At 41.3% G+C, this 13,432-nt stretch overlaps 1 protein-coding gene across 7 annotated transcripts in view; it reads right to left on the reverse strand.

Annotated features, from left to right (window-relative positions):
• LOC138755644 (NEDD4-like E3 ubiquitin-protein ligase WWP1) overlaps nt 1–8,608 on the reverse strand; it is a 140,887-nt gene extending 132,279 nt beyond the window's left edge. For 3 of the 7 annotated variants that reach the window (XM_069922006.1, XM_069922008.1, XM_069922007.1), the window contains exons 1-2: nt 8,481–8,608; nt 2,700–3,021 (exon numbers count right to left, since the gene is read on the reverse strand). Coding sequence is in view for 1 of the 7 variants with exons in the window: in XM_069922003.1 (XP_069778104.1) it covers nt 7,694–7,813 (120 nt within the window). In the remaining 6 variants the exon portion in view is untranslated. Of the gene's footprint in view, nt 1–2,699; nt 3,022–7,693; nt 7,904–8,480 lie in introns of those variants that run through there. The other 4 variants (XM_069922004.1, XM_069922009.1, XM_069922010.1 and 1 more) reach the window with 3 other exon arrangements.
• Between the last annotated feature and the right edge of the window lie 4,824 nt (nt 8,609–13,432).

Consider the following 13,432-nt stretch of genomic DNA (forward strand, 5'->3'; position numbering starts at 1 on the left):
GGCCCACAAATTTTGCACAAAACAGAATGCCAAATTAAACTAAACCTGCACATGATCCCTATCTTCCATTCCCTGCACATTCGCATCTCTATCTAGAAGCCTCTTAAACGTTACTACTGTACCTGCTTCCACCACTACTTATGTCAGCCCATCCAGGCACCCACCACTCTGTGTAAAAATACTTGCCTAGCTAAGCTTAATTACAGTATGTAATGTGTAGGATTGAGCCTCATGTCTAGCACAGTGCTGTCCTACTTATTAAGTAGGATCCTCAACAAGACACAGAAATGGGAACAAATCTGATGACCAAGAATTGTTGCAAATGGGACAGGTGAGTGCTATATACAAAAGGAAAAGGTGTGTTTGTTCTCAGACTGATTGGAGAGTAATTAGTTCTTAAACAGATTAGTGAGTAGTTTGTTCTCAGACAGATGCACTGCTAAATGGTGAGAGCAGGAATGTCAAAATACTAGAGGGCAGAAATTAAGGTTTGGTTAGGTTACACTTGGAGTATGGTGTGCAATTCTGGTAGCCCCATTGTGAGAAGGATTTAAAGGCTTTGGAACGGGTACATAATAGATATTTTGCCTGAATTAGAGCAAATGAGCTAGAAGGAGAGATAAGACAATAGGTTGGATGTTTTCTCTGGAGCTTCAGCAGCTGAGGAGGGAGCTGATCATTTCTAAAATTACGAGAGCAACAGATAGGATACACAGATTTTTGCAGGATAAAAATGTTGCCTACCAGAATACATGTGCTGAAGGTGAAAAGGGGAAAATTTAAAGGAAATGTGCAGGGTTTTTTTTAAAAACTCGAGTGACAGGTTCCAGGAACTGGCTCCCAGGAGAAGTGATGGAAGTAGATACGGTACAGTACATTTCCAATTAACCAAAAACTGATGAACCAAAATTCTGAATATCCAAATGTTTCTTTTCCCCCGGGTGAGACATGATGTCACTATTTGAAAAAAGGTTGAAAAAAATTTACCCACCATGCTCAAATGGTGAATCAGTTTTACAAAGGAGACATTTGTCCACAGGTTACACATTGAAGGAAAGGAAAGCACAGATTATCTATTTCTAAATTGTCATTTTTTTTGCCATGAGTTACTGTAGCTGTGATAAATTGCATTGTGGCATTCTCAGAATTTGAATTAAATACTGCGCTCTCTCCTCGCTCGCCTGCCCAAGCCACGATGTCACTCTCTCCCCACTTGCCCACGCCATGCTGCCGCTCTCTCCCCAGTCACTTGCCCAAGCCCCGCTCTCTCCCTGCTCGCCCAAGTAAATACCCTTTCAGCAGGGTCACTGAAATTCTACTGGAGACTGCGTGGGAAGATGTTGGGGATCAGTGACAGCCAATACAAGTATTCTCCTGTTACTACTTTAAAGAAAATTCCCGAATATCCGGAAAAAAAAACGTTTAACCGAGATAGGTTCATTCACAAGCATTTCAGATAATCAGAAATGTACTGTAGTAACATTTCAGAAGTTGTTACACAGACACAAGAATATACAGGGAATATATAACCTCTCCCCGACTTACAACCTATATGACTTACAACCATCCGTACACATGACCGAAAAAAAAATAACGGCTGTGCGATCTCAGAAGCCTTTCTTTTTAGGCTCAGTCTGTATGAAGGCAGACAGAGCACAGCCAGCCGACTTGCCAAATACAGTCTTGGGAAAGAATGGTAGGCATTCCTTATCTTTAATAAAGTGTGCTGGGACTCTGCCCAATTACTACCAGCACATAACCTGCAGTTCCAATGCTTTCAAAACTCATCTCAACAAGATAGGCCAATGTGAATTGAAATTATATCATAAACACATATTTTCAATTTTATTCTTATTCTTGTCATAATTCCTTTTGACATAAGAGGCACCCATTTAACCTAATGAACTCTCCTCAATATTAGCAGTCTCACATAACCTATAGCTGATTGACCTACCAAGTGGCAGCTTCTATATAAGCTTCCTACATTTCAGGCCTTTTTAATGCAAGTTTTCTTGGGGAGCTCAAAACATCTGAATGCCCAATAAACAAAAAACAATTTTTAACATTCAGTTAAAAACTGCACTTCTGACAACACAATATTCGGCACCAAACTCAAATTATTCTGTTGTTATTACCTTGCTACTTAATGTCAATGCAACTAACTGCTACAATTCCTGTCTTCAGTTATGATGACATCTCAAGAGAGAGTCCAGACAATCCCCATGTTACAAAAATTTACCCACACAAATTCACAAACCACCATCCAAAAATTTGAGATATGAAATAAAATTAACTTTGACAGAATTTATATGAAAAAAATAAGTAAACATTTTTTTCAACTGACGTTTTCTTGAATGTTTGAACAGATTCGCATTACAAGAATCAAGATATTAATTATTTTCTAAGAATCCAACCTCCCACCCCTCAATGGTACACGAGAGGTTGCCTGAACTTGGAAAACAATTACCATTGTGAATGCAGGATTCAGAAACAAATCAGACAATATCCAGGTTGTCTTTTACACTTCAAGTCCTCCCCCTCCCAGCTCCCTCCACTTTTCCTCCAGTTCTGAGGAATGGTCCAGGACCCAAAACATGAACTGATTTCTCTTTCCAGTTCCTCCTCAAGAGCAATTTACTGCTCTGAAGTAAATGAAGTCAAGTGGTTGAGAAAGATGCTGTAAAAATATAAATACTCACCAGTAAATGTTACTGCAGTAAAGTATCTGATTTTATTCGTTCTTCAAGTAATGGGCTTTGAATTCATAACCTCAAAACTTGGAGAAATACAGCCAAGCTGGCATTTGACATTTTGGACAAGATTGTACCGATCCATTCCATGGCTCTGATTAGTCTATTTTATGGCCTTGTGATCACATTCCCCTCCTCTACGCCAGTGTTGGTGCAGTCATTCCACGACGTGGAGTGGAAACTACGTCGTAGACTGTGGAAACAAAAGCTCCACCCTAAGAGCACTCTGATGGCCTTCTGACTGTGCTGTCTTAAGGAGTCTTCATCATTTCTGATCAGCATAAAAATAGAGAAATAATTTAAAAGCATACAGATAACTATTTTTAAATTTAAAAATTTATAAAAATACAATTAAAAACCACATTCAACTTCATAATGCTTAGTTTAATTTTCTCTTCTCCATCTTCCTCTCCAAACTGAGACCAATTCTGTTGTCAAGGGGGCTGTGACTATCATTTAAAAAATGAAAAAGATAACTGCAATGTTTCATGGTCATATTTGATTGATGATCTGTACCATTTCTTCAATGATTTTTTCCATAATGCCAACAGATCTTCCCACTTCTTCTTTGGAAAATGGGTGGTAGAAAAATTAAGATTATGTTTATACTAATCCTACGGTTTATAAATTGTTTATACTGATGATCTGAACTGGACCATGGTCTGATATGACAATCTCGACTTCACCTGGCACAGATAAATCTTAATTTTTTTGGTTACAGCAATGAATGGGGGTCACATATATGATTTCTAGACAGTTTGAATAGCTGTCAATACTACCAAAACTGGGTCATTTCTCTTTTACAAATAACAGATTTGATATTACAGAAAGTGTCTTGACAAACACTTCCATATCTGAAATACTGCTTTAGGCATTTGTGTTCAACAGACCTAATATCCTGTACATCTCCTGGCTAAGCCTCCTAGATTTCTCTCAACAGAAATACTTTAACCATTGCTTTCCTTTTTGACAATATCCAAGTGCAAACAGAAAATTCTTCCGTTGTCATCTCCTGACACTCTTTCAAGACCATAGTACTATGTTACCAGTTTATACAGCATTGGTATTCATTTCACACTGTGATATGCTTCCTGTCTTCAGATGGACTAGTCTCTGGGTCTATTTGTTCAATGAGTACACCTGTTATAAAATAGTTATTTTGTGTCACTCAATATTCACCGGCATGACAAGGAAATAATCATCTGCCATCTGTGCAACACAAACTTTGTTTTTTTTTCCTTTATTTATTGCATCTTCATAGAGTAGTCTTGACAAAGTATGTATTGCATCTGTCATTCAGCCATTGTGAGCATATTTCAGACATAGCATAGCTAGCAGTGACGTGTTCAGAAAAAGACTTCTGAACAAGAAATAGCAAAACATCAACTCCAAATCACCAAAGTGTCTTCTTCAATTGGCCTGCACTTTCTTTCTCTTTTGAGATGAAACCTCTCATCCTACTGAGTACGTAATCCATGATATGACTAATCACCATTCCAAATATTGCAAGCCAGTTTCCTCACGTGGATGGTGTCGTACTATTTTAAAAAGATTAATTTCTGACACATTTCTTGCACAAATTGTAAAGATTTTATTGATCCTTATTGGAGCACTATGGCTCATCTTGGTTCAATAGCTTCAATGTGTACCAAGATCAACAGAGTTAACATAATTTGACCCATTGCCTCAATTTTCTTTTTTATTTTACCGCTTGTAAAATCTCATCTAACTGCAGACCAAAATAATATCTCCTTCTGAATGGAGGCATATCTTCTTTAGTTAAGCTTCATATTAACCCAATACCATTTCTAAACACTTTCAGGCATTGGAGGCTCCTCGCTTCTGGAATTAGAGAGAAAAAAAATCACGCTGATTGCACAAGAAATGCTCCTCTTCCTTCTGATTTATAGTTATTCAGATTATTTTTGGTGACAGTTTTATCTCGCATGGTTAAGGTGGTGGATGTTATTCGCCAGGAGATGCTGGCTTTCTTTGTCAACTTTAAGCTAGGCATCGAAATGAATCATACAATATTTTGACACTGCGGGCTCCTCATACACATCTTGCTACGCAGGCAGAGTGAATTACTTATCATTAGAAGTCACTTTTAAAGTTTACACCATTCTATTGTTTTAAGTATTCCCCACTCTGTGCCACCTTAATGCCACTTTACTCTTCCTCATGCACTTTCATTCAATAGAGCTCATATATCTGTACGCATAAGCACCAACCCTTACCCTTAATTTTTTTTTCCAATTTAACAATACAGCATCATATCAGTTCAGCGTAATAACATCCAATCCTGTGCATTTGGAGGGGGGGGGGGGAGGAAATCAGATCGCTGGGAGAAAATCCACACAGGTCACGGGGATAATGCACACTCACTGGAGACAGCGGCAGATTCAAACTGCTGATGCTATATTAGCAAACCACTGAACTCTAAGCTAATCATCCTGCCCATTGTCCTCCTGTGCTTGTATATGAATCACTGATAGCCTGCTTAAACCTGGTGGATGAGTATATTTTCCATTCCATATTCAAACTACTCTTTTCTTTTAAGCATTGACAACAACTATAATCAGTAATCTTGCCCTCAGTCCATTTCAATGGATCAAAAGTTTCCTTTATTCTCATAATCTCATTACAATACACTACAACTACTTAAAGTTGAGACAGATACATTTTTGAAAAGTTGGGAAATTGAGGTCTATTGGGAAGCAGCACAGAGCATAGTTGAGATCAGCCACGATCAAATCAAATGATAGGACAGACTGTAGGCTAGGATGGCCTACTCTGAGTGTATTCTTACGCTCTTATCATCTTTTGTTCTCATCAATGATTCCTCCATTAATAAATGACTCTTCCATGTGATAGCTGTGGCAATATCCACATGTCTCTATCAGGGATCCTTGCTTGTCATTTTAAAATCAGCATTCATAGAACAGTATTTATAGCATTTAAACACCATTCCTCTGATTCCTCAGTGATCTCAATGTTGTGTAAACATTTCTTCTGTGTTTTTGCACTGTAATTGTTTGCTTTCTATTGAGACATTGCTTGACTGCTACAATTCTGGTTTGCTGTGTTCAGTCCAGGCATGCTTTTAGAATCGGTATTCTTGTTTGCAATAACTAAAATATTTTATAGCCCACATCTACAGGCTTGAGTCAATTATTTAAAATGGCAACAACAACATTTCCCTCACATTTTCTGCACCAGTTTTGCTCAAAACCTGGTCTCAACTTTAGAGATACCGATTTCTTCCCCCTCCCCCGACCAATATGCTGTCCTGTCCAAAATATAGTTGATTTTTAAGGGCAATTTCAAATGACATGGCAATCCAACAAGGCTATGCAAACATAGCATCTTACATGCTTATCAATTTGAATGATGATATTCATCCACAAGTCCATTCTCGTGTAGTTTTTTCAGGACTGTTGACAATATCATCTCTAACCTATGTTGATAAATCCAGTGCAAAAATTTAGGTGATTTTTCTACTAACAACTGTTTGTTGTTTTCACATGGAGCCACATCTTTATCCTAATTTTATTTTCAATATTATGATTGAAAATATCAGCTTTTCAAACATAGAAATGGCTCTCACATTTTTACAAAGCCTCTGAAATTTCCAAAATACACAACCCTACCATTTTGTACTATGGCTCCAGCAGTAAGAGGGCCAATCTTTAGCTTATGATTGTCTCTGTACAGAATTTTTTTTTGTCTCCTTGTTGGCTCCACAATTCAACTCATAGCAATTGCTGTGTTTACTCTCATCCTACTAATACAGAACAATTTTGTTGCTTTTGATGGCTATGATTCTTCGCCATCTCATTCTGAGCAACAGTGCGGGCCATTTCTTTTTACAAATAACATTTGCCACGTAGAAACAAATAGTTTATTCAAGGGCTCCTCACAGTTTGTATCTTTGGAAATTTCTACGAGTCGACGTCGGCCTGAGAGCCACAGGAGAATGCAAATGATGAAATCTGTGGCCAAACATAATCTGCTAGAGGAACTCTCGTTTCTCCAGCAGATTGTGCATGTAATCCTGAGAACAGTTTGCAACAACACAATACTTCAAGTAACTGAAGTCTTAACACAATCAATCTTATAAGATCTGCACGATTTAACCTTATTTTAAACTCTAGCTGAGTGATGTCAAATTGCAAAGTGTATTTTTTACATTTCTTATTCGATTACTCAAAACTATTTTCTAATTCCGATGCAAATGAAGAGAGGATTCTCATAAATATGTGGATTAACAGCAAAAGTCTATCAACTCTGATGTGCAGCAATTGAACAAGCTGCAATCCCAATCCATTCTGGTTGAAAAACAAAGGTACTCTGTACCACAAAATCACCAGTCATCAATAAGACATCAACTTTAGGAATTGAATTCCATTTTCAACCAATATTCTAGACAACTTGACTTCTCACAAATAATAATCTGTGCATTCAAAACAAAGCCATAAGTATACCAACTTTTAAAAGTACTAGACAGTGGAACTTTCCACTCCCAACTCACTGCCGCAAAATCATCGTTTAAATGAAATGGTTTTGGAAAATTCATCCGTTAAAAATTAGTCATAAATCTGAAAGGTATTTCACATCGGCAGGCACAACTATTTTTTGTTCTCAGAAAAGAGGGTAAAAAATCCGTCCGCAACGTTACAACTAACACTCTTTAAACCGTACATCAGCTGTTTTTCAGGGAACACAACATCGGGCCTACAAGAGCTCCAGGAAAGAGATGCTGCAATGCTTTATTTCCGTCAGCAGTGGCAGAACAGCCTGCAAATCTCCAGCTTGGGAGTTTGGACCGACAGAAAACATTTATATATATATAAAGCCACGAAATACTTCCGTGAAACATTCAGAAACGGGTAAAAACTTGCAAGCCGCGTTTCTCTCTCAAATTACACCAGGCTGCGACCTACAAGAGAGGGCAGGTTGACTCGTGCTCTGGTCAAAAAACAATCATCCACAAGAAGAAGACGTGCTGCTGTTGCTTCGTCATGGTCATGGACACTTGTGCTTGCCAGGCGTGCCTGCCACATGCAGCTCGATCTGCAGTGGTCCCCTCCGACACACAAGCCCCTGCCTTTACCTGTCCCTCCCCGCTCGGGCGCAGGGATCAGACAGCAAATGCAGGCTCAGGCTCCTTGTGTTGATGGACTGGACGAGCGAGGAACAGCCCCCCGCTGATCCGTTAACCGGCCAGAGAGAAACCCTGCTGCAATTCCCCCCCCCCCCCCCCGCTGATCCGTTAACCGGACAGAGAGAAACCCTGCTGCAATCCCCCCCCCCCGCTGATCCGTTAACCGGACAGAGAGAAACCCTGCTGCAATTGCCCCCCCACGTCATTTGACGCTCAGTTTTATTAATAACATCGATTTGTTTATTCACAAACCGGATTGAGCGAGCTCTTAAACGGAGCTTTTTGTTTCGCTCGGTTGGGGAAGCCGGCTGCTGGTTGCAGTTGTCCGCAGTCGGAGAGCCCAGAGGTCCCCCGGTCCGGGCAGGCGACTGCGGTGGTGTCATGGGCCCAGGCGGACACCCTCTCATTTTACAAGAGCGCACTTGTGCCGGCCTCCTCCCCACTGACAGCACGGCGCTCAGGTAATCGCCGTGACCGGACCCCGGCTCCCGTCCGGAGCAGGCGAAAGACACCCCACCAGACACACAGCGACCGTTACGTCCGTCCGCCAGGCCGGCGCCTCTCACCGTTTTTAAAGGCCTCCTCCTCGGCGCTGGCCTTCCGGCTCCCTACTCCCCGATGCTCCGCTCCTCCGTGCAGCCCCGCTCTCCGATTCCCATCGCCGGCACCGACCCCGCGTGCGCGTCCTCCCAGACGCCCCCCCCCCCCTCCCGTGCTCGGGCCCGCGCGCCCACCGGAATCAGCGCGCGGTGACGCGCTTGCGAGCAGGGGGAGTTTGTTGGGCGCCGGTGATGGTGAGGATGTGGTTTTAGACCGGCTGATCAGCTGTTTGACTGGCAACGTCCTGAAGGTGCAGGGTTTGGGTGCAGGCAAATATCTTGAAAGCCATGCAGAACTGACTTTTAGAAAGTTGAAATGTTAACAGAACATACCTTGAGTAAGTGTGCCAAAGTCTGGGTAGCTTCCTCCCACCACCTTCGGGTCTAGTAACAGGAGGAGAGCAGGCTTGGAAGATGATATCTCTGGTAACCTTGCCTCATCAGACATTTTCCAATGTGGCCTGGATTGGAAAATAAGTCTTGTGAGGCAGGTTTAACTGATCCAGCACTTTTCTCTTTGGTTGGATGAGAGGAGATCGAAAACATTCTGAGAAGGTGGGCAGCCAGCACCTTTCTCCCCAAGGTAGGTAAGGCAAACTCTGGAGGACATCCGCACAAAGTGAAGGGAGACCTCAGTGGTAAGGTTTTTTTTGCACACCAAGTGTTGTGGGTGCCTGAAATGCCTTGCCAGAGCTGGTGGTGGAGGCTGAAACATTAGGGGCATTTAAGCGACTCTTGGGCGCATGGATGAAAGAAAAATAGAGGGTTACGAGGTAGGAACTGTTAGGGTTTTCTTTTTGGAAAGAATACATAGGTCGGCACAACATCGAAAGCCGAAGGTCCTGTACTGTGTTGTAATGTTATAAGATCAACTTGATGCACATCAATTCAAAGGGCCCTTCAGTATTTTTTTCTCCACTGCTATCAAGACCAGCCATTCACTGATGTCATCTAAGTACAGGGAACAATGACCACAATCAAAGAAGATACTGGATTTGAGAGTACCGATGGAGTTCAAACAAATGAACTGCTGAGTAAAGCGATTTGCATGATCTGCAATGTTGCCCAGATTTTTTTTAGCTGAAATGTTATATTCAAATGACCAGGCATTGATTCTTTCTGAGCTTTCTGAGTAATTGTGATTAAGAGGATGGTGGGGGAGGGGCATTGGTGTTTGGTATTGAAAGATTTGGGGCCAAGTAACTCAACTTGCTCTCCACATCTTTTTTCCTGGAATATTCAACTTCTCTCATTCTTAGGAGCAATGCTAGTTTCTTGCAGCAAGTTCCTTGTACTTTTCATCCATTACCTTATAAGAATCTTTTGTATCAGCCTCAACTACAACCCACTGCTCTGTGTGTGAAGAAAATGACCTCTTACATATCCCCTAAACTTGCCCCCACTCACCTTAAAACATCATCCTCTGGTATTGGCCATTGTTGCCAACAATGGTATAATCTTTTATACCTCCCCATCACTCTGAAGAGAAAATCCCAATCTCGCTCAACCTATCCTCATAAAATATGCTCTCTAGCTCCAAAATCTCTATGTTCCTCCACACTGCTAAAAATCCTGCCATTAAGCATGTACACCGCTTTCGTGTTCAATCTTCCAAAGTGTATCACCTATATTTTCCATCTGCCACTTCTGCGCCTAACTTTGGATCCTGTCTAATTCCCATTATAGTCAATGACAGCCCTCTACACTACAACATCCCTAACCTTCATGCCACCTGCAGACTTACTAACTCACTCAGGGACAGCGCCAAGGAGGGGGCATTTGCTGGCATTGACCCGCCCAAACGAGGTATTGTGACCACCTCCCACTCACTCGCAGCTATTGTCCCAACCCCCCCTCCCCCACACACTCAGTCTAGCGCCACTAACATCTAGCCTAGTGTCACCAGTCTGAAATATAAGCAGCCTGTTTGTGGCTTCAGAGGGAGAGGGAGGGGGGGTGGCGGTGCATGGAGGAGGTTCATGGCAGGCAGCACCCCCCCCCCCTCATGAGCAAGTTTTTAAAAAGTCAGATCATGCCCCCTGTGATTACCCTTACGCCCCCTGTGATTACCCTTACGCCCCCTGCTAAGAATTGTTCTGGCACCGACCCTAAACTTGCCCCTCCATTTCCTAATCCAGAACATTTATAAAGATTGCAAAGAACTGAACAGATCTCTGGAATACCACTACTGACCAACCTCCAGTCAGAATACACACCCTCTCCTACTACACTCTGCCTTCTATGGGCCAGCTAATTCAGAATCCGTGCATCCAGGTTTCCTTGGATTCATGTCTCATGACTTTCTATATGAGCCTACCATGTGGAACCTTGTCAAATGCCTTACTAAGATTCACATATACTGCTCTACCCTCATTAATTTGTTTTAACACCTCATTGGAAAAACTCAATTAGAGGTACAACCTGCACCTCACAAAGCCATGCTGACCATCCTTAATAAGACTACGCTTCTCCAAATGCTCGTTTATCCTGTCTGTAAGAATCCTATCCGATAGTTTGCCTATCACTGATACAAGACTTACTGTTCTAGAATTCTGATTTTACCTTTCTTGAACAACGGAACAACATTTTCCATCCTCCAATCCTTCCGTATCAGAAGGTGCAAAGATCACTGTCAACATCCCAGCAATCTCTTCCCTTGCTTCCTGTCTTAACCTGGGGTTTATTGCATTCAGCCCCAGGAGTTATCTCTGATGTTTTTCAGCGAAGCTCCAACATTAACTATTTCCTCATCTCGACATGCTCTGTGCTGATCCCACATTTGTCAATGTCCCTCTCTGGAAAACACCAAAGGAAAGTATTCATTTATGATCTTTCCAATCTCCACCGCCTCCAGGCACATTTCCCCCTTTGTTCTTGAGCATTCTAGCCATACTTCTCCTCTTGGACTTTCTTTTAATCTTATTTGCCATAGCGTTTTCCTTGTTAAGTTTCTTCCTTATAATTCTCAAGAACCAATTGTTTTTTGCTTCCTCAACCCTATTTATGTTTTCTTCTTCCCCTTGACCAAATGTTCGATCTCTCTCTTGTCAACCATGATTCCTTTACCCTACCATCTGTCTCAGCAGGACAAATCTATCCAGAACCCCATGTAAATGGTCCCTTTAAAACCTTCACAGTACTGTTTTGCATTTCCCTGAGAACATTTTTTCCCTGATTAATGCTCCCAAGTTCCCATCTAATATCATTTTAATTGGCATTTCCCCAATGAAATACTTTCCCATATCATACCATGCTCCTGTCCTTGTCCATAGCAATCATGGAACTGGGGTAATGTCCTCTAAAATGTTTGTTCACATAGAGGTCTATCACCTGACCAGGTTCATTGCCTAGTAATAGATCCAATATTCCCTCCCCTCTGGTTGGCTTGTGTCAGGAATCTTTTTTTACACATGCAACAAATTCTTCCCCATCTAAATCCTTTGCATTAACAATATACCAATCAATATAGGGGAAGTTAAAGTCACCCATGACAACAACCCTGTTATATTTGGACCTTTCCAAAATGTGCTTATTTATCTGATCTTCATTGACATGGTGGCTCTTCAGTACACTCCCAGTGGAGCTATTGTTTCCTTCCTGTTTCTGATCGGCTTAATAGTCCTCCCTGACTACAGCTGTGATAAGTTAACAGTTCAAATTTATTGTCAGAATACACATACAACCCTGAGAATTTTTCCTGTGGCTCAAGCAGAATATCTACTTGTTGGTAAGAAGAAAGATACATTGACGTAAGAGAGAAGTGTAAACAAATTAAGAAATACCTGTGCAATACAGAAAAAAAATAAATATTCAGTAATAAATGATGTGCAAATTAAGAGTGCTTCAATGAGTTTATGATTGAGACTGTTGAGGAGTCTGATGGTGGATGGGTAGCAACTGTACCTGAGTATGAGTCTTGTGGCACGTATACCTCTTTTCTGATGACAGAAGCAGGAACAGTGCATATCCTGGGTGGTGTGGATCCTTGATGGTTGCTGCTGCTCTCCATGTAGATTTTCTTGAAGGTTGGGAGAGTTTTGCCTATGATGTAGTGGACTGTATCTACTACCTTTTACAGGGTTTTCTGCTCAGAGGTGGTGGTGCCCTTATACCAGGCTGTGACGCAGCTGGTTAGCACACTTTCCACTATTTATCTGTGGAAGTTTGCCAAGGTTTCTGATGTCATACCGAACCTCCACAAACTCCTAAGAAAGTAGATACTATGTCTAATAAGCAACTCCACCTCCACTCTTTTATCTCTTTCCCAATTCTTTCTGAAACATCTAAACCCTGGAACACCAAGCAACTAATATCTTTTTTGTACAGATCAGCAGTCCATTTCTTCGTCTCAAATGTAAATTCAAAAATGTTTTTGAGAAGCCTGAGCAGTGGTTAAGTTGACTTTCCACAAGACAATGAAATTTGTACTTTAAATCATCTATTTAGATGATGACACAAATTCTGAACCACAAGAACCAGCGAAAGGATAAATAATAAAAATCTCTTTTGATTTCCATCGCCCAATTTTATTCAACTGTTCTAGGGCAAAAGTTGATATCATGAACAGCATTTTTAGCCACTGACTGGCTCAAGCATTCAGACACGTCCATGCTGTAAATGGGACACATGCTGTAAATGTAAGTAATTCAAGTTTATTTATCATGGCATTTACAAATACAACCCAACAAAACATCATTTTCCAGTTCTCGGTGAAAAGCACTGCAAACACATAACATACATACAGGCAAGCGATACATATGCACAGTACGTTATCTACAAATATTAACTGCCCATGGGAAGAAACTTTCTCAGCCTGGTGGTTCTGGCTCTGATACTCCTGTATCTCTTTCTCAATGGGTGTAGCTCAAAGATGCTGTGTGTGGCGTGATTTTTGAGCCCACTTTAGACCACAGTCCCAG

The sequence above is a fragment of the Narcine bancroftii genome, chromosome 2 (assembly GCF_036971445.1).
Source record: "Narcine bancroftii isolate sNarBan1 chromosome 2, sNarBan1.hap1, whole genome shotgun sequence".
In the NCBI taxonomy this organism is placed as follows: Eukaryota; Metazoa; Chordata; class Chondrichthyes; order Torpediniformes; family Narcinidae; genus Narcine; species Narcine bancroftii.